Below are 20,264 nucleotides of genomic sequence, written 5' to 3' on the forward strand. Positions count from 1 at the left end.
TAAGGCCTTCCCCCGTTAGTGTTCTAAAGCATAAGTGCCTATTCGCACCACTTTAGTGACTTTGTATGGGTCGTCCCATGTCGGCCCGAACGCACCGCTAGTTGAATCTTTAGTACTGGGCATAACCTTTCTTAACACCAGATCACCTTCTTTAAAGTCACGTTTCTTAACCTTTGAGTTGTAGTATCGAGCTATTCGATTTTTGTATTCAGCCGTTCGTAGCCGTGCTGTTTCTCGATGTTCTTCTAATAGGTCGAGGTTGAGCTTTACGGATTCGTTGTTGTCAAGTAGACTGAACTGCTCTACCCTTGGGGAGGGGAGTCCAATTTCGACTGGCACTACTGCTTCAGAGCCAAATGATAATGAAAATGGCGTTTCTCCTATCGAAGTACAAGGTGTTGTTCTATAGGCCCATAACGCGTTGGGAAGTTCCTCTGCCCACAACCCTTTGAGCTTTTCTAATCTGGTCTTCGGAGTTCTTTTGATGATTTTGTTGACTGCTTCAACTTGCCCATTAGCCTGCGGATGTGCTGGCGAGGAACAGATGTGCTTAATGCCCAACTCCCTGCAAAATTCTCGAAAGGCAGCATTGTCGAACTGCTTCCCATTATCACTGATAATGGTGTAGGGTATTCCGAAGCGGCAAATTATGTTCTTCCAGATGAAGTCAGTGATCTTTTTCTTAGTAATTGTCACTAGGGCCTTGGCTTCGGCCTATTTAGTAAAATAATCGACTGCCACTACTGCAAATTTGGTCTGGCCCTTTCCTAGTGGGAGAAGCCCTATAAGGTCTATTCCCCACTGAGCAAAGGGCCAAGGACTCATTATGCTTGTTAGAGGCTCTGACGGTTGTCTAGGTACTGTTGCAAATCGTTGGCATTTGTCGCATTTTTTGGTGAATTGCTTCGTGTCATTCAGCATAGTCCGCCAGTAGTACCCTTGTCGAACTATTTTGTGACTTAGGGATCGTGCTCCAGAATGGCTCCCACAAACACCCTCATGTATCTCTCTCATGACGTAGTCGGCTTCATCGGGCGTTAGACATTTTAAAAGCGGCAACGAGTAGCCTCTTTTGTACAGATTGTCGTCTTTAAGCACATATCTGGCCGCTCGTCGTTGTAGCTGCTGGGCCTCTATCTTTTCAGTAGGCAGGATCCCGTGTCTCAAATATTTGATCAAAGGGATCTTCCAGTTTTCTTCTGATTGCCCTTGATCGTCGATATCCATGGCTTCCTGAGCTTCTATGCTTGGCCCAGGTAAAATCTCGACCGGTACAGTTCTGCCTAGGTCGGTTTCATAAGCTGCAGCTAGTCGAGCTAACGCATCGGCGTTGACGTTTTGAGCACGTGGAATTTGTCGAATCTCATATTTTGGGAACTGTTTGAGCTGGTTTCTTACCTGTGAAAGGTATTTCGCCATTCGCGGTTCTCTAGCCTGGAACTCCTCTCTCACCTGACCTACAATCAGCTGTGAATCACTGAGTATCAGTATGTTCCTGACCCCAACGTACCTGACCACTTTTAGTCCTGCTAGTAGAGCTTCATACTCGGCTTCGTTGTTGGATGCATGAAAGTTGAATCGCAGCGCATATTTGAATCTTTCTTTATCTGGAGAGATTAGTAAGAGTCCTGACCCACATCCTTGAAAATTTGAGGACCCATCTACGTAGAGTGTTCAGAGTTGCTCTTCCTCAACCACTTGTGGGTCGATACTATATACTTGAGGTTCTGTTGGTGTTAATTCCGCTATGAAATCTGCCACAGCCTGCCCTTTCATGGCAGCTCTTGGCTTATAGTGAATGTCGTATTCGCTGAGCTCTACAGCTCTCGTCAACGTTGAGTCGATGTACCATAACTCCTCGATCGATTCCCGGCATGTCCTCCAGTGACCATGCGAACACATCGGCGTTGCTTCTGAGGAAGTTTATAAGACTTTCTCTTTCCTCATTCCCCAACTTGGTTCCGATGTTGACCCGTCGATCTTCGGCTATCAGAGGGACAGATTCTACCTCCTCAGCCGGTTCTCCCCTGTCAAGGGTGGTCGAATTAAGTTGATGATCAGGGCTCGGCCTTGCCTTTCCCGAGAGGTCTGTCGCTTTATTCAGGCCCGTCGCTGGTTCTCCCCTATCAAGGGTGGTCGGATTAAGACGATAACCAGGGCTCGACCTTGCCTTTCCCGAGAGGTCTGTCGCTTTATTCAGGCCCGACGTTAGTTCTCTTCCGTCAAGGGTGGTCGGATTAACTTGACGATCAGGTCTCGGTCTTGCCTCATCTAAGTGATCGGCCGCTTCTTTCAGGCTCTTCTTTTCGAAGCACCGATGGCTCTCATCAGGATTCATGTCGCTTTCGAACCAAGTCGACGATCAAGGCTCGGTCCTACCTCGCCTGAATGGTCAGCCGCTGTACTCTACACGCCTCGGATCGAAATTTCACCTCAGATCGGGATTTCGCTTCGACACAGCTCGCTTTACTGTATCGTTCCCCACAGACGGCGCCAATTGTTGATGCGTGGATTTTGACCCTCCGGCTCTTCTTCTCGCACACACCAAACTCGATAATAAGGGAACCGATACCTGCAAAATCAAACCGATCTAAACCGGTGTGACCTTAGTCACACGGGCTCCGATGCTTAAGTTAGCGAGAGAGAGTTGAGAAAATAATTAGCTAAGGATTAGTCACCCCCCTTCAAGGTTGGATCTCACTGCTACTTATAGCCGTGAACATGATTCCAGAACCTTCGTAGCCAAACCCTAATTCGGCTCCGCAGGGCCCGAGGGATCGTAGATTGTAGGTAGGAGATTCATGGGCTGGGCCGCGGGCCGAGCAGGGGTCGGGACCGAGAAGGGGTCGGGACCGAGCAGGGGTCGGGACCGAGCAGGGGTCGGGACCGAGCCCTCTCGACCCGGTTAGTTCTCCGCCAGTCGCTTTCCTCGTTCTCTGCCCCGGCGTTAGGTCGCTCTTTGGGCCGGCCCGTTACGTCACGGGCCGGTCTCCCCCAATCAATGATCTCAGATTTCAACTCCTTGTCCCGTTTCAGGTCGTTTTTGTTCTCCATAACAATATTTAAAATCAATTACTAAAAAAAATGCGTAAGATTTGATTTGCATTAAATAAAAAATATTTAAATACAAATAAATTAAATTAAGAGGGACAATTTGGAAACAAAATATTCTGATTCAAATCTTGACACCTGGTTTTGTAAATAATTAACATAATATTCATTATGCAGTACTGGTTCACTATGGGCAAAAACTCTATTTTCAAACTACATTATTTCTTTAAAAATTCATTCTTTTAGAAAAACACAGAAGGGTCAACTATCGGTCAAAAGAATTAAAAAGCCATTTTGAAATAAAATTGTACATTTTAAAATTTTGGTAACTAAATAGACATTCTAGTTAAACCAAGTGTCTATTATTGAAATTTTAGATACCAAATAGATGCCTACTCCAAACTTCACCAATCAAAAAAATATTTTTCTCAAAAATAAATTAAAAAAAAAAAAGACTTTCCAAGATATCTTGTAAGAAGTTGCTAGGATGGTGATTATAAAGCAACATGACGTTATCAGTGACATATTAACGATGGCAATGGCCATCAACTTTTCTTCTGCGGCGGCCCATTTTTGTATACACAGACAACAAAAAGAGAAGTAAAAAGTCACTCTTCTTTCCGATTATATAATTGGGGATTTGAGTTCAACTTTTAATTTGTTCAGAAATATCAGGAAAAAAAAAAAGAAGTTAAAACTATGGCTTCAAGTGGAGCTAAGGAAGATCCATATCGTTGGCTGCTCAATGGGGACGTAGAGAAGAACACCACTTGGAAATTTGGAGCTCCTCCCAACTATGAAGCTGTCAACAACCTCTTTGAACAAGGAAGAACTAAGGTGAATCCCCACACAATATAGTTTAAGACAACACAACTTTTATATAGTATCCGAGTTATGTGTTGTTGATTACAAACACTTTTTGAAATTTATTGTGATGTTTCCCTGTTTGACTAGAATTGCTTAGAAAATGTTTAAATTTCATAAACAATGGCAAGTTTTGATCGTATAATTTCCATTTTAATTCTTAAACATTCAAAGAATAACTATATTAATTTTTGTTATTATTATAATACCTAATATCTAGATTATTTATAACCTATGTGGCTAGTATACGATGGGTTAGTATGCATATTGGAAGTCTAACAATTAACCATCAAATAATGGCAAATCTTTCCTTTTTTAGTTCTAAGACTAAAATTGACATTTTAAAATTTATGGACTAAATTAGAATAAAATCAAATCATTTTAAAGTTCATTAAACGTTATTAAATCGTAATGAGATTTAAACTACCGATATAAGTGTTCAAATACTTTAATTAATATTACAGGCATGTTTGTGCCATCATCAAGAATGAGATTTGACATGATTTTTTTTCAGACTTATTATGATGTTGGGACTACATAGTCAAACATGATACTTTTAAACAAAGCATATATTAGAATTTCTTCTAAAAATGTTTATAGTCTAAAAAGTTTTTGGAAATTATATCCTATCTACTTGGTGTTTGGAAGATTTGGCCTCCTGGATCTCTGGAGGAAGAGGTGCAAAACTTGGTCAAGAATTGGGAAGTGGAGAATATCAACAAAGTGGTACCTGAGGACTTCAAAATAATGGATCCCAAGAAAGTAACTTTCAGTCTCAATGGTACTAATCTCCAATCCAACAAACACTCTTGTTTTTCAACTGGTTTTTCCCTCTAAACTTTCAATTTTCATGTCGTTTTTCCAGGAAGGAAGCCCATAACCTTGGAGGAGAAGCGGAAGTTAGGCGGTGGGTACAACGCTTCGCTTCAAACCTCTCTTCCCGCAAAGTACAGACTGTACAACCTCGAAGAGGAAACCGCAGAGACATCTAATAAGCTTTTCACGACAACTTTCCCCCGTGGGTTCGCCCTCGAGGTCGTTAGGGTCTACGCGGGGCCACCAGTGATCGTGTACAAGTTCAGGCATTGGGCGTTCATGGAAGGCCCTTACAAAGGGCATGCTCCCACAGGTGAAATGGTTGAACTCTATGGCATTGGAATCTTTGAGGTAAAAGGAAATGAAAAGTTCATCCTTTGATCACAACATTAAATACCCAAAGTATGTATTCATAATAATGTTGAGCTTTGGTTTTGGATTTTTGTAGTTGGATGAGAATAAGAAGATAGTGAAGGTGGAGATGTTTTATGATCCAGCAGAGTTGCTTGGGCCTCTTGTGAAGGGTCCTATCTTGGATGATTCTGTTGAGAAGGGGAAGGAAATTTCAGGCTGCCCAATCCTCAAGAATTTGGGATAGTGGACAAAACCTTTGAATTATTATAATATGTTGTTAAGATATTAAATGATTAAATTTATCTTAATTTATATATCAACATAAATTTTTAGATTTATTGGTGATTTAATATCATTATGGTGTGATAGACTCTTGTTTGTCCTTTGTGATTTTTTGATTCTATTCTCTCTATTCTCTTTTGTCTAGCTATGCACTTATTTGTTAAGTTAGGTAAAATCAGTCAATGTTTGTTCAATAAATATGTAATTTCATAAGTTGGTGATAGACTCATGATTCAGATCTAGTTTAGGATGTAATTTGATATTTTTGTTAGTGTGAAAACTAAACTATTAAAGATAAAAGCTTAACTGAAACTAAAGTCTAAACCTAACCCTTCTAATCTTTTAGATATTTTTCTTAATCTTTAAAAATTCTCAATTTTATTCTTAATGAATAAAAGATATTAAATTGGATCATTTCGTAAAAAATAATTTAATAAAAAATTAGACGAAACGTTAAATTATTGTTTTATGAACATATTTAGACACGAGACTCACACTTGACACATGAAAATTAACTTGCTCATCAAAATTCATTTATTCTAAGTAGGGTGTTCACGGGTTGGGTTACAGGAATTTTTTGGACCGGTTGATTAGTTCTGCTACTCGATTTAGTGTTGCAACCCAACCCTTATATTTTCGAGTTGAAATTTTTAACGGGAAGGAGACGAGACAGGAGGGAGAGGAAGAGATGGCGGAGGCGACGGTGGAGAGGCAGGATGAGGGAGATGAAGAAAAATAAAATAATGTAAAGAGGAAACGGCAAAGATCGAGAAGGGAGTGGGAGGGAGACGAAAGATAGGGAAAACGAGGGATGAGGGAGACGAAGGGGGAGGAGAAGAAGAGAAGGGGAAAGGAAATGTGGGAGAAGACGGGGGAGGGAAATGAAGGGAAAGGAGGGGAGGTGGGACAATGGAGGGAAGGTGGGATGAAGGAGATGAGGGAGAAGAAGTGAGACAGGAAGGTGGGATTGAGGGAAACTAAAACCCTAAAAGATGTGTATATATATATTTTAATAATTTGGTATTGGTTCGGTTTGGGTTGAACCGGGAAAAATCCTTCAACCTACCAATCAAACTGAATTTTTGATTCTCCTAACAAACCAACCCAACCCAAATAAAGTTGTCTGGGTTCTTCAGGTCACCGGAGTTTTTGAACACCCCTAATTCTAAGTGTGACATGCCTGACCTGTCTAGCTATAAAAGATATCAACTATTTGTTAGACAACTTTTAACCGTTTTACCTAAAAGAACTTTTAATACATTAGATTAATATTGAAATTTTTTGTGTTTCAATAAAAAAAAAAGAAAAAAGATTGAAAATTTTGAAGACTAGAGACCAACTTGAGAATTTGATTCAAGATTAGGGATCATTGTGTATGTTTAGCCTTTAGGTTCAATTAAAGTTAACATAAGTTTTTGAAATTGATATTCAAGTATTAATCAAAGATAATACTAAATGTAATATATTGTCAAATTTAATTAAAAAAATAATTATAATTCATTAAAAAATAATATTCTCTTAATTAATCACGAAATACAATTTAATTAAAATAATTTAGACATTAATTATATGTTGGAAATCAAGGCATATCTCTCTCCTCTGTCTCCTTTTTTTTAGTACAATATGTAAAGGTGGGGGATCGAATTTCTAACGTTGGAGATATATACCAATTACCAATTACCGTTAAACTATGCTCACTTTGAGATCTTTCTCCTCTTTTTATTGATCTCTTAAGAATTGAAAACCCCATCTCCAAGGTGGGATAACTAAATGAGTATTTTTAATGGGTAGCAAAAGTATTTGTCATATTTGCAAATATAGCAACAATTTTTTAATTTTGCAAATACAATAAAAAAATCTTAATCAAAATTTCTTTTTCTTTGTTATTTCAATTTTGTCATTTCATATTAGGTATATCAGTGATATAATTTATATACCGAATATGAAGAATATCAAGTACATGACTAAATATATGTATGAGTGATATATTTCTTCATATTAAGCATATCATTGATAAATCTTTTTCGAGTTGAAGATTTTGATTTAAGTAGAATTATAGGTTTTTTTTATTGATACGTAAAGTATATCTGTTACTTCAGTTACTTCATTTTATGTATATCACTTATATAACTAATATATTTAATATAAAATATATCACTGATATATTTGATATAACTAACATGAAGTATGTTAATCACAAAAAATATATGAATGATATACTTCGTATTAGGTATATCACGAAACGAAATCTTCTTTGGATGAAAATTTTAGCTTAAGTAATATTGCAGGTTTCTTAATAATTAATATATCAAGTATATCAGTGATATACTTTATTTTATATATATCACTTATATAACTTGTACACTTATGACATATATTTGTCACACTAAATGTATGAATGATATATTTTATGTTAGATATATTATTGATAATTCTTCTTCGATTTGAAGATTTTGGATTAAGTAATATTGTAGGTTTGAGTACATTAGTGATATTATTCATTTCGAGTATATCACTGATATTGTTGATATACCTAATATGAAGTATATCACTAATATACTTCAAATTAGGTATATTAACGAGAGGGGTAAAATCAACTATTGTTCTTTCATTTGAGCTAGGTATTCGTTTTTTGCTATATATATTTGCAAATTAGAAAAGCAGTTGCTATATTTACGATCAACTATTATTTTTTGCTATATTTGCAACATCCCTAATTAACTCTCATGGTTGGTGGAATACTTTTACTTTGTAATAAAAAGTTTATGATATGAAAGCGGAAATTTGAAAATAAAAAATTAAATGAAAATTTGAGTATATATTTAATAGTAGATTTAAAAATTGTACACCAATTTAAAAAGTTATTCAAAGTATGTCCAGTATATTTTTATAAATAGTGGTAATTATCTATTAAATATCTATTTTAATATAAGATATAATTAATTAATTTGTGTGACATTTAAATAAATAACATAAAATAAAATATGTATTTTTAAATGCAGCATAAAAGTTCAAAATTTAACAAAAATGAAATAATTCAAATCAAAGTCCAAGTTAAATGTGACGTAAAATACACTAACATGTCAGACTTACGCCATATTTGAAAAATAATAAAAAGTTGTGATATTTTTATAAATACATATTAAATTAAGTCAGGCATGTAATGGAGTGAAATTTCCCTTAATTTTTTAAATTAATTAACAAATTTTATGTCATTCAATTTATATAAACCAACCAAAACATAAGTCAACTGGTTAACACATATATTATCGATAAAAAGTTCAGAGGTTCGAATCTCAAACTCAAGCAAAAGTTGAATTTCAATGCTAGGATTGCAAAACCTAAACAATGGGTTAAAAACAAATCCACAAAATAAATATTGAATCCATTTGACTTGGTAAATTTAAAAACAAGAAACATAATCGAAACTACATATATGTTGAAGCAATTGTTGGGAAGTTAATCGAACTGAGAGTCGGTGAACCAAATTAACCGTCGAGTGATCAACGAGACGTTGGGTCTAGCTAGGAAAAATCGAGACCCGATAGGTTATGAATAGGGGAATGACGAGATCTTGTTGTTTGGAAGACCGAGAGAGTTGATAGTCTTCACGAGATCTTGGCTTTGTGAGGCAAAAACGACCTGCAAAAAGAAAAGTGGGTGGATGCCGACATGGTACCAATCTACCACACTCCGATGCTTAAATTAATATATGAGCTTAAGAGGAGAGAAGTAAGGGGCGACTTAAGAGGAAATGACGAACCTTGAAAGGTCAAGGACCTTTCTATTTATAGCACATGTGGTAGTGTGAACACATGGTGGCAGCATACCTCTTATTTGCGCCAACCTGCACCATGGTGTGACCTATTTAGGTCGACCTATAGGCCAAGCTATAACCAACCTATAATGATAGCTGAAGTGAAGTCGACCTATAAGTTGCTAAATATGACGCGGAGGTGGCTGTACACCTATAAGCCACCCAATATAGGGCGTAGGTGGTTGTGCACCTATAAGTCGCTCAATATGGCGCGAAGGTGTTTGCACACCTATAAACTGCCCAATGTGGGATGAGGTGGTTGTGCACTTATAAGTCGTCCAATATGGAATTTTACCTTCATTTGGCTTGTTTTAGCTGTGTTCTTCCCTGGTCCACATCCGAAATGGGGTCTTACTTGAGTTCGTGCTTGCTTGGTAAATTTACTCTCAACAATATCAAATATACCCTAACTCATCCAAATAAAGAGAATTTACAATAGGTGTCCCTATTTATCATCCGGTTTTGAAAAATGACTAAATGATATTTGATAATAAAAAATATTCATTCGTATTTTTCTAACTATTTTGCAGATTTGATTTTGACACTTCTAAGGAAGAAAGATCTTGTTGGGCGAGGGAACCAACGGTGGAGCAACGCCGTGGGTGATAAAGCTTGTTGCAAGTGGGGCGGCGGGTAACGGAGGAGAGAGATGCCTATATGTTGAGTTTCGTATAATGCTTTTTATATTTTTTTTTGTATTAATTGTTCAAAAAAATACAGCTTATTTCTGAGTTATATGTTGACCTTATTTGTTCACATTTTTTATTAACCGTTTATCGTATTCGTTATTTGTTCATCTGTTCGTCATATTTGTTATTTGTTACTCCGTTCCTCGTATTTGTTATTTGTTACTTCGTTCGTCGTATTTGTTATTTGTTCCTCTGTTCATCATATTTGTTATTTGTTCATATGTTCCGTGTTCATCTATTTGTTTCTGATTTTAGTATTTTGTTTGGATCTTAGTATTTCTGTTTCTAACTACATTGTTTTGGGTCTAAGTACTTGTGTTTCTAATTACATTTTGTTTATTGACGTTTATTATATTTCTTTAAGATTTTTAGTACCATTTTCGATAACGATTTTATTCTTTAATGATTTTTTTTAGATTTGTCAGTGTAATTCTCTTGAAAATTTATTAGAAAAATATTTGAGTTAGTAAGATTTTAACCATATTTGAATTATCTATAAAGGTGGTAGTTAGAGAAAAGTATAGGTATGATTCCCTATAAAAAAAAGGGGACAATAATATATTTATTTTGAAATCATTTTAGGGAGTAATTTCGTAGTTAAAAAATTAATAAAAATTTTCCTATTTTTAAGTTGGTTATATCTGTTTTTATCCCTTTACACCCAGGACAAAACCTACACCAAAACTTGTGAAACTGGGAGACGAGAAACTCATTACTTTTTATTTCTATACTTGTTTCAATGAGTAAATTTTAAAATCATCAAATTGATTCTTTTTTTTTTAATAAATCATCAAATTAAATTGAAACTTGAATTAGTGAGGTTAAAGTCTTGGGATTGAGGCATTTTTGCAATTGCATTTTTAGTGGTTTCCTAGTTGAATCTCATACGATTTATTGGCTGGTTTGTGACTAATTACCTAATTTAGATTTGATGCATTAAATTTATCACAAGTTTAGAATTTAATTTAATTATATTAAAAGTTTAAAGCTAAATATAAAGATAAAAAGAATTATTTTTCAAAATTCCAACTATTAAGAATAAAGATAAGAAAAAAAAAAAAAAAACTTTTTCCTAATCTTATATTATGAACAAGATTTTAAATAGCAATGTCCACGAGGATATCAAGATTTTATTTATAAAAATATTGATGTTGATGGATAAGTCTGAAATATATATATATTATATCTTATCAAATTTTAAAATGCAAACGAAAGTGTCGATTCATTGTTTCAATGTCGAAACGTCAACGTACCAACATGAGGCGGCAAAATGTCTCGGTCAGGTGCTTCCCACTTTTTGAAAATTTGGGCTCACAGTGAAAGGAGAAAATTGGTTGAATTTTAGACAGACTAGTTTACTGGTCAAAGGTTGCTAGTTTATTGGTTGGCCAGGCCAAGATTTTGATCTAATTTAAATAATAATATTTTAATTAAATAGCCACTTGCAAAAAATCGCTATAATAAATTTTAGTTTCTAATATTTTGACATTTTTTAAATTTAGAGTGGGCTTCGGATTAAAAAAAAAAGATTTAAATATAATTGATTTTACAAAATCAGAATTTCTTAAAAATTAATTTAAACTTTCCTGAAATCAATTTTTTAATTTTGTCAAACAGATCAATAAAAAGGGGAGTGATTTTGACAATGACAAAATGACAAAAATCACTCTCAAACACACTCTTAGTCTATTATGCATTATCATTTTCTAATTTAGTCTCTGTCAATAAATGATAAAATTAGATCATTACGAACTTATAATATTAGGTCAATTAAGAGAAATTTAAAATAGGAATCTAATTCCTAATCCAAATTTCTAAGATGGTGATAGAAATTTTTAAAATTAAATATCATGTTTGGTAAATTTATTATCGGTAAATTTTAACATTCACAAAATAACAAAGCTGAAAAATGTTAAAACATAATAAACTAAATTGAAACTTTTTAAACCATCGAGATTAAATTTTAAAAAAGACTAAAATATATATTTAACCCTTTTTTTCTGGGAGTGATTGTTTTTTTAATTATTATTAATTAAATTATATTAGATTTGCAGCAAAAATCTTGGCCTGGCCTACCTTTTGACTAGTAAACTATGAGTCCAATTCAACCTTCCCTTCCCCTATTGAGCCCCAATTTTCCAAAAGTGGGAAACTTTGAGCAAAGACTTTTTGCTTACCCTCCTAACGGCACATTAAATTTTTATCCATTGATATTTTTGTTAATTTTTTAAATATTTCTCAATTTCATCTTTAATATCTTTAAAGTTCTAAATTTTATCCTAAGTTATAAAATAATTCTCAATTAGATCATTCCATAAAAAAATATATAAATAAATTGTTAAAATTTGTTCACAAAAATAATATATCATTTAATTATTGTTTTATATATTTGGACACTTTAACACGTTGAAGTAAACGTGCTCAGTTGTAAAATCTAATTTGTCCATTAACAAAACTCAATTCTTCCGAGTAATGATGTCCAAACATGTCCAAATTATGATTGTTTTCATGTCCAAATTATGATTATAAAACAACAATTCGATAAAATATCGACTTTTTGTTAACAAATTCTCTTAGGCCTACCTTAAAAGTTTGAATATAGTAAGGATAATATTGAGAATTTTTAAAAGATTTAGAATCCCTAGTGTTTTTTATTAACATATTTGAACACCTAATGTCACTTGGATTTCCCTATTTGGCATATAAAAGTTGGGGAAAAAAAACACACTTGGAAACGGACTTCCAAGAGAGCTGCATTCGCCTCAATAATTACCTAACGAGAGAGAGCCGATGCCAAAGTCGCCCTTTACGCGAGGGAACGCCAGACAGACTGACCTCTGCTAACTACGTTTTATATATACTTGAAGCTAGAGAGATACTATACTGACGGTATAGTGCCGCCACCAGAGAAGGCTGCTTCATGCTAGGCGTCCGGACCTACTACGCTCGAGCCACATTCTCGGCACACTAGCTATATCCACTAAGGCTTCATCCCACTTCATCCTACGTAGTTTCAAAGTGGACATTTTGAATCCTTGAAGTTTAAGAAATTGGTCTGAATGGTCTCTGAACTACTTTTGGTTGACCAATATTAAAATGATGTGACTTTTTTTTTTAATATTGACTCTTAAATTATTGACTAGACAAAATATATCAATTTAATAATATATTTTTTAATGATTGGACTACTACTCTTTATTTATTATTATTATTTATTTATTAGTTGGTTATTGAGAAATAGAATCTCTATCAATCTTGGACACATGAACCCAAAAGAGAAGTCCAACTATTCAAAAATATATTATTAAATTAATATATTTTGTCAAGTCGATAATTTAGAGACCAAAAGTATCCATTTTAAAACTTCAAGGACCACATGGACATCAAATTCAAACCTTATAGACTAAAAGTGCCCATTTTGGACTTACGGGACCAAAAATGTATTTTCTCATTTGCAAAATTTGTCTCGCCCATCAACAAAACTCATTTCTTCTACATCCTCACCAGTACAATTATGTTTATAAAACTAAAATGTAATAACATATCAACTCTTTGTTCATAAATTTTAACAGATTAGGACCTAACTTAAAGTTTTTAATATAGTAAGGTTAATATTGAGAATTTTAGGAGATTTAAGGACAAAACTGAAAATTTCGATTATGTAATGTTTAATATATATTTAGCATGACCTAAAATAGGAAGGAGCTAGGAGTGGTGGCATCCATAATTCCATAACTCATAAATTATATATATTCAATAAGTTAGAAAGGTTGTAACTTAAACAAAATTTTACATTCATGATTATTATATGGCTATAAAGTAAAGTTTGGACAACATAGTAACAACAAACAATGTAGAAAAGGTTCTCAGATTACATTGATAGCAGCATTTGTAAACACTATCCTACATAATGTTGTCAAAAAAATTATCATTTTTCCATCTCTCTATATATGAAGACATGCTTTAGATTTTAAAATATCATGGTGCGTTGTGTTCCCATTAAGAATGTTAGATCTAACCTGGTTGTTTAGGCAAAAATCATCAGTCCACAGTATAAACTCCAGAAGCGATAACATGCCGATAAGCCAGCCTCATGTAGTCCACGGCAGGGATCCAGGATAAGGAGCTGCTCTGCAATATCTGAAAAGGCCTGTGATCTCTGGACAGCCGTTGGGATAAGGTATCGATCGATGGAAAGGGTCTCTTCCGAGCTTTTTGCGGTAGAGGGAACCTTGGCATCCAAAGGGATCGGCTTGGAACTGAGCTCGAACCAATGCTTCGCCTTTTAGAGCAGCTTCTTTTGAAGTCATTGAAGCCGGTTTGCCAGTGTAAAAGAACCTCGATTTCGGAAAGTTAATGGCTGACCTGTGCAAAGTTGCAAATCGCTTCTCTTTAAAATCGTAGCTTACCACCTGATATTCAAATAGTTCAACAATTACTTCACAGTACAACAAAAGTTAACCAAATTAACAAAGTAGTAAACTAGCAAGCAAACAGGCCAGAAAATGGGAACCAGCAGCAAAGAAAACTCTACAATGTAGATAATAAAGAGGAAAATGCAGCAAAATGGGTAACATTCTGAGTGAATGAGGAACTCGGATGCCTCATTGAGCAAACTCGAGCCCTGAGAAAAAAGACCACGGGTCACCTTCTCAGTGCCAATAAGCCAAAGAAGGTCTGAACAAGTATCCATCTGAGCAATAGAAATTGACATAACCTTTACAGTCCAAAATTTGGTAGCCCGGATATGAACTATCCATCAAACTCAGCATACCTAAAATTAAACATAACAACAAAGTGTGGAGTGACCTCACTATCCCCTTAACTGCTCCTTGACTAGTCAGAAAAAGAAAATCCAGCTTCAATTTTCTAAATTCTAGAATCCATTCTCAAAAATGGGTAACCATATCCAGTAGTAAGAAATCCCTGAACTGAATATTAATATAACAGAGAAAAAAACAGAAAAATGGGAAAATTCCAAGTAACTAGAGGAACTTTTTTTTTTCTTGTAGGAATACAAAAATTTCCATTGATCAGAATAGATTTTTCCTTTCATTATCATAATAATTTTTTGAAGGTTTCTGACCCACAATTTCTGGAATTGACTTGGGAGTTGATTGTATCATATTGAACTTTTCGTGATCTTCTGCAACAGGATTTTTTGGGTTCCATTGGTGGCAGCCATTGGCCATAGCTAGAACTTCACTTTGGTACCAAACAGTGCAGCCTAGGATTCCAATTCTCCAATAATACTGAAAAAACTCTATCCAATATCAAAGTTCTATTCATGAACGCCTATTACAATTACATATAGGTTATAGCCGTGCTAATAAACAACGAATTAACTAGTTCTCCTCACTTCATCAATTTCAATACCCAACAATTTACAATCCGAGAATTCCCATGTCTAAGATTATTCAATTGGTTTAGAGGGTCAGTTTCTAGGTTTTTTTTTTTTTTTTGGTAATTATCAGTGGGGTGTTGTATTGCTAGGTTGGAGCCCCTTTCTTTAGATTTAGATGGGCTGTTTTTTATGCCCCTGAATTTGGAAGTATTGCCTTTTTTCATTTTTCTTAATAAAAAGTTCAGTTTATCATATTAAAAAAGAAAAAAAAATATATTCAATGAACAAATTAATCTACTTTACTAAGAAAATGAGTAGAGGTTTTGTTGAAATTCTTGTCGTGTCCCCTGTAAATCAACTTTTATAACTAATGATAGTTGCCATCTGTCAATAGCCACAATAATACAACAATTTATTGCTTCAGGTACTCACCAATATCTTTACCACTTAATCCATCAATTCTGCTTAATTTTGTATTACTTGTTCTATTGGTGATCGACATACAGTGGTGTATTTTTTTTTCCGATGATTGGGAGTCGGAGCTTTGCTCCCCTATACCTAGGGCCAACCGCGCCCACCCCAAGACCTGGACTCAGGAGACATGAAGGATTTTTGATATTAAGCTCACTAGAAGGTTGGAACTTGAGATTTCTAAGCCAGTATGACCAAGAGTCCCCAAGCCTTTTCCAATTAGACTGCCCCTTGGAGGCGAAACACAATGGTGTCATAGAAAAGTTAGTAGTCTGACATAACAACTAGAAATATATTGGAATATAAAAGAGAAAAGAACGGTAATAACTACCAATAAACACCATACTTAGACCATCCTCTCTTTGAGTATTATGCCTAAATCATACTAAACAATTGTCTCCCTCACTCTTTTCCCACTCACTCTATTTTTAGCAAATTGTCTCAACAACTTTCCTAACTAATTCTAATACATCCTTATTACCTTGTTTTTTTTAATATCTGCGAGTGTCCATGCCAACTTACGAACACTTCGACTAATCTTATGAAGCAGCCGCCTGACCCTACAACATTTGGTGTCCGAAAACATATAGGAGTTAATTCCTAAGGTAGGTGGTCATCATGGAGTTTGAACTCATTCCCTTTCACTTTACCCTAGCCCCTTTGGACTAATGATATTCTTAATACCTTGATAATATTCTTAATTCTATCCAAATAGCATTCCTATCCTAGTCCAATCCTCTCTACCTAGTCTCTACCAACTGCGGGGAACTTCCCTTTCATCTCAAAGATTAATGCATATATTTCAACTCCAAAAAAATTCTTCAAGTAAAATGGGCTTACAGTAATGTTTTGAGGATATTTGCCAGTTAGCTCCCGGAACCGACAAACGCTGAATAGAAGATTCTCAAAGCTGTCCCTGGCATGCTCCTCTGTGAGTGCTCTTGACCTCACATTCTCTTTCTTGCCTAAAGAGACCAACACAATTTGTAAGAAATTGCAATTTGTAAAAGTTTAGTTTCTATGGTCTTTCCAAAGTAAGTATAAACTATTAAATGCTCGTATTTTGGAATGACTACAATTTTAGAATTAGTGAAAAAGAAAAACCGAATTGAATGCACTTAGTAAACAAGCACTCAGAAATAAAATATCTCCCCCAATATGTTGAGTATTCCTTTTCTTTTCCCCCTTAGTGCAACTAAACATAAGAAATTGAAATAGATGAAAAGTAGGTAGATAGAAGTAGATTATGCAATTACACAAGATATTTGAATAGAAAAGAGCCACAAAAAGTAGCCATAACATTAGCTAATTCAGACTTGTAAATTCATTTTATTTATTAGTTCCCAAATGACCGGGCTGCATCAGCGATTCTAGGAAAAACTGAAAACTAAATATGATCAAGAACCATTACAGCAAAAAGATTCTAGGTAAACTGAAAACATAAACTTGATCATTCAGATAACCTATCAACATGATAAATACGTCTAAAAGAGGACTAATTTTCGAGCAAAAAACAGCAATAAGATTACAGAAATGCCATAAAATTTACCAAACCATCCTTTTGATTCAGCAACAGCCCAATAACTCTGTGCCTCACTTCGAGGGCCAGCATTTTTTCTAGTCTCCCCACCACTGAACAGCAACAATGCTGCATCATCCATGGCTGCTATCTCAATCCCCTCTTTAATATGTGAGATAAACGTAGCAGCTTGACCCGGATGCTTCTGATACGATTCCAGAACCCAAGAATCTTCCTTCTCAACTTTCTCACAGCTACTACTGACATAAACCGAATGCCCCGCAACCATTACAAGATTCTCAAGCTTAGGAAATGGGAATCCCTCGGAATATACATTCAATTTCCCATAAGAACTCGTCATCCGATAGCGGCTTTCGTACATAGACAGGATCATGAGAAGTGTAATCCCAAGTGATAAACAGATGAACAGAACTATAACCGGATGCAGCTTGTAATAGTAGTGGACATGGTTCCCCACGGATTTGAGCATTCTAATTAGATAGATTGGGGAACTTTTTGACTTCCGAATTCTTTTTAGGATTCCTCCAGATTCTAAGTCGAAGTCCCCTCCTCTCGGATATGCATTGAAGGACTTGGGACTCGAGGACCCATATGAAAAATTGCTCATGATATGGCAAATCCAAGCGATGGGTATCGGGAAGGGATTAAATTGAACATACCCAAAATGAAAATTGAAAGATGATGATATGGGAAGATTGATTTCTTAATCAATCATCAAATTAAATGAGTTTTTTCGATGAAACGTAGAAGAAACTGACCAGATCTACGATCTAGAGATTCCACCAGTCCATGCGTGACAAATAATTAAAAATCCACTACGACTTTTTGTTTCCCCTCTCTCCGATCTGGTGCGTGACGTCCTTGTCCAATCGTCGATTAGAGTTGACGCCGTGAGTCGCCGCCGCTTGGGTCTATCTTAGCTGGGTTCGCCGGAGAAGGTACTATACCGCCGCGAGATGATGTCGCGCTGCTGTTAGGAGTTCGCTGTGTTTGTCGCCGACAGGAGTGTGCTGCTACCGTTACCTTTCGCAGATATGTGCCGTGGGGGAAGGAAAGTAGGGAAATGGACACAAATAACACAAAAAAAAAAAGTTTTCACCCTGTTAAAATAACCTCAATTTGAAAAATGGACTCAAACGATCTAATTTATTATTTGGAATACAATGTTAAAGGGTTAAATTACTATTTTAGCCTCAATTTGGAAAGCATATAAGAAGTCGCAAACGAATCGTAAACCACGGGCGTGATCGAATTAACACAACTGTGGTGTTAATGAAATATATCTCATGGATGAGGTTTGACCGTGGTTATTGTTAGTTGTACCATGGCCATGAAAAATAAGACCACGTCCGTGAATTAAATGACCGTTATACCCCTAACTTCAAATTCTAACCATTGGTATCCTTCCATTCCATCTTCCTTTCTTTTCTTGCGTTTTCGGTTTTGTTTTCGCCCATCTGATTTACTCTGCTTTCAGTTTTCTCAGTTTCACCCTCTACTAATTTCTTGCTCTGAATCGCATCCCATATCTGAAAGTTCGAGGTTAGCACATTTTATTTGGTATTTATATCGCTTTCAGGGCAAGAGAAGGAATTTTTTTCTACTCATTGTTGTGTTTTTCCCGTTATTTGTCCTTGCATTCCTTTCATGGCCGCCTATTTTGTATTTTCCTTACTTCTAGCACTGGAAATCGACGTATTTTGTTTACGATTTGCTGTCTTTGTTTGCGGTTGGTTGAAATTTTGATTTAGGGTTTTAGGGATTCTGTTTTTTGCTGCAAAAATGGTTGAAATTTTGGGTTTGCGTGGAATTGTATAAGTTTTGTGGGTTTGTGTGGGTTTTCATGTGGTTTTAGGGTTTTGGGTAGTGGAAGAACGAGGTTCTTCGTTTTCAAATTTTTGATTCAACCACAGCTGTTAACGCGACCATGAATTTGGTCAGAACCAATGGTTCATTGAAAAATCACGGTTGGTTGCACCCACGACTGTGGTTTTTCAACGAACCATTGGTTCTGTCGAAATTCACCGTCACATTAACGACCGTGGTTCGATCAAAACTTCGAAAACAAAGAACCTCGTTCAAAAACACTTGGAGGTTCCTCATATTTTGTGACATTTGTAGATGACCATTCAAGGAAAATTTGGATCTATACGTTGAAGACTAAAGATCAAGTGTTACAAATGTTTAAACAATTTTCATGCATTTGTTGAAAGAGAAACTCGTAAGAAATTGAAGTGCATTAGGACCGACAATGGAGGTGAGTATTGTGGACCTTTTGATGAGTATTATAGAAGCCATAGTATTCTACCTCAAAAGACACCTCCGAAGACTCCTCAGTTGAGTGAGCTAGCTGAGAGAATGAACAGAACACTAGTTGAGCGGGTGAGATGTTTGCTTTCACAGTCACATTTGCCAAGATCGTTTTCGGGTGAAGCATTAAGCACAGTTGTGTATGTTTTAAATCTCACGTCATGTGTTCCTTTGAATTTTGAAGTTCCGGATAGAATTTGATCAGATAAGGAGATATATTATAATCACATGCATGTCTTTGGGTGTACAACTTTCGTACATGTTCCTAAAGATGAGAGATCGAAGCTTAATGCAAAGACAGGACCATGTGTGTTTCTTGGCTATGGCCAAGATGAGTTCGGTTATAAACTGTATGATCCAGTACAGAAGAAGCTCATAAGAAGTCGGAATGTTGTATTTGTTGAAGACCAGACCATAGAAGATATTAAGAAGACAGATAAAACAGAGTTTCAGCACAGTGATAATTTGATTGACTTGGATTCAGTTCTTTTGACAAAACCTTCTATGCAAACTGAGAATGAGGTTCAGAATGATTGGTTTGATGGTACAGTAGAGAGTCCATAACAGGTTGAGGTAGAAGATGATGTTCATGAACAGTAACAGAAATTCCTCAGAGATTCCTACATAGGTTTCACTTAGAAGATCTACCAGAAACCGGCGTTCTTCCACATGGTATCCAGTTGATCAGTATGTGTTACTAACTGATGGGGGAGAGTCTGGAAGTTA

At 35.5% G+C, this 20,264-nt stretch overlaps 3 protein-coding genes across 3 annotated transcripts; 1 reads left to right on the top strand and 2 right to left on the bottom strand.

The window, feature by feature from the left end:
* Positions 1-15: 15 nt before the first annotated feature.
* LOC148208101 (uncharacterized) lies at positions 16-2,338 on the bottom strand. The gene is made up of 3 exons (XM_088119693.1): positions 1,822-2,338; positions 862-1,607; positions 16-714 (listed from the first exon to the last, which is right to left on the bottom strand). The coding sequence occupies exons 1-3, from the start codon at positions 2,336-2,338 to the stop codon at positions 16-18; spliced, it is 1,962 nt and encodes a 653-aa protein (XP_087975819.1).
* Positions 2,339-3,692: 1,354 nt separating this feature from the next.
* On the top strand, positions 3,693-5,421 carry LOC111013517 (pathogen-related protein). The gene is made up of 4 exons (XM_022287974.2): positions 3,693-3,888; positions 4,564-4,696; positions 4,781-5,082; positions 5,180-5,421. The coding sequence occupies exons 1-4, from the start codon at positions 3,751-3,753 to the stop codon at positions 5,327-5,329; spliced, it is 723 nt and encodes a 240-aa protein (XP_022143666.1). The 5' UTR covers positions 3,693-3,750; the 3' UTR covers positions 5,330-5,421.
* An 8,222-nt stretch (positions 5,422-13,643) lies between these two features.
* On the bottom strand, positions 13,644-18,308 carry LOC111013529 (uncharacterized protein C57A10.07). The gene is made up of 3 exons (XM_022287994.2): positions 17,238-18,308; positions 16,529-16,653; positions 13,644-14,285 (listed from the first exon to the last, which is right to left on the bottom strand). The coding sequence occupies exons 1-3, from the start codon at positions 17,833-17,835 to the stop codon at positions 13,965-13,967; spliced, it is 1,044 nt and encodes a 347-aa protein (XP_022143686.1). The 5' UTR covers positions 17,836-18,308; the 3' UTR covers positions 13,644-13,964.
* Positions 18,309-20,264: the final 1,956 nt, after the last annotated feature.

Source organism: Momordica charantia, assembly GCF_013281855.1.
Source record: "Momordica charantia cultivar OHB3-1 chromosome 11 unlocalized genomic scaffold, Mcharantia_2.0 BLBB01000011.1, whole genome shotgun sequence".
Lineage (NCBI taxonomy): Eukaryota > Viridiplantae > Streptophyta > Magnoliopsida > Cucurbitales > Cucurbitaceae > Momordica > Momordica charantia.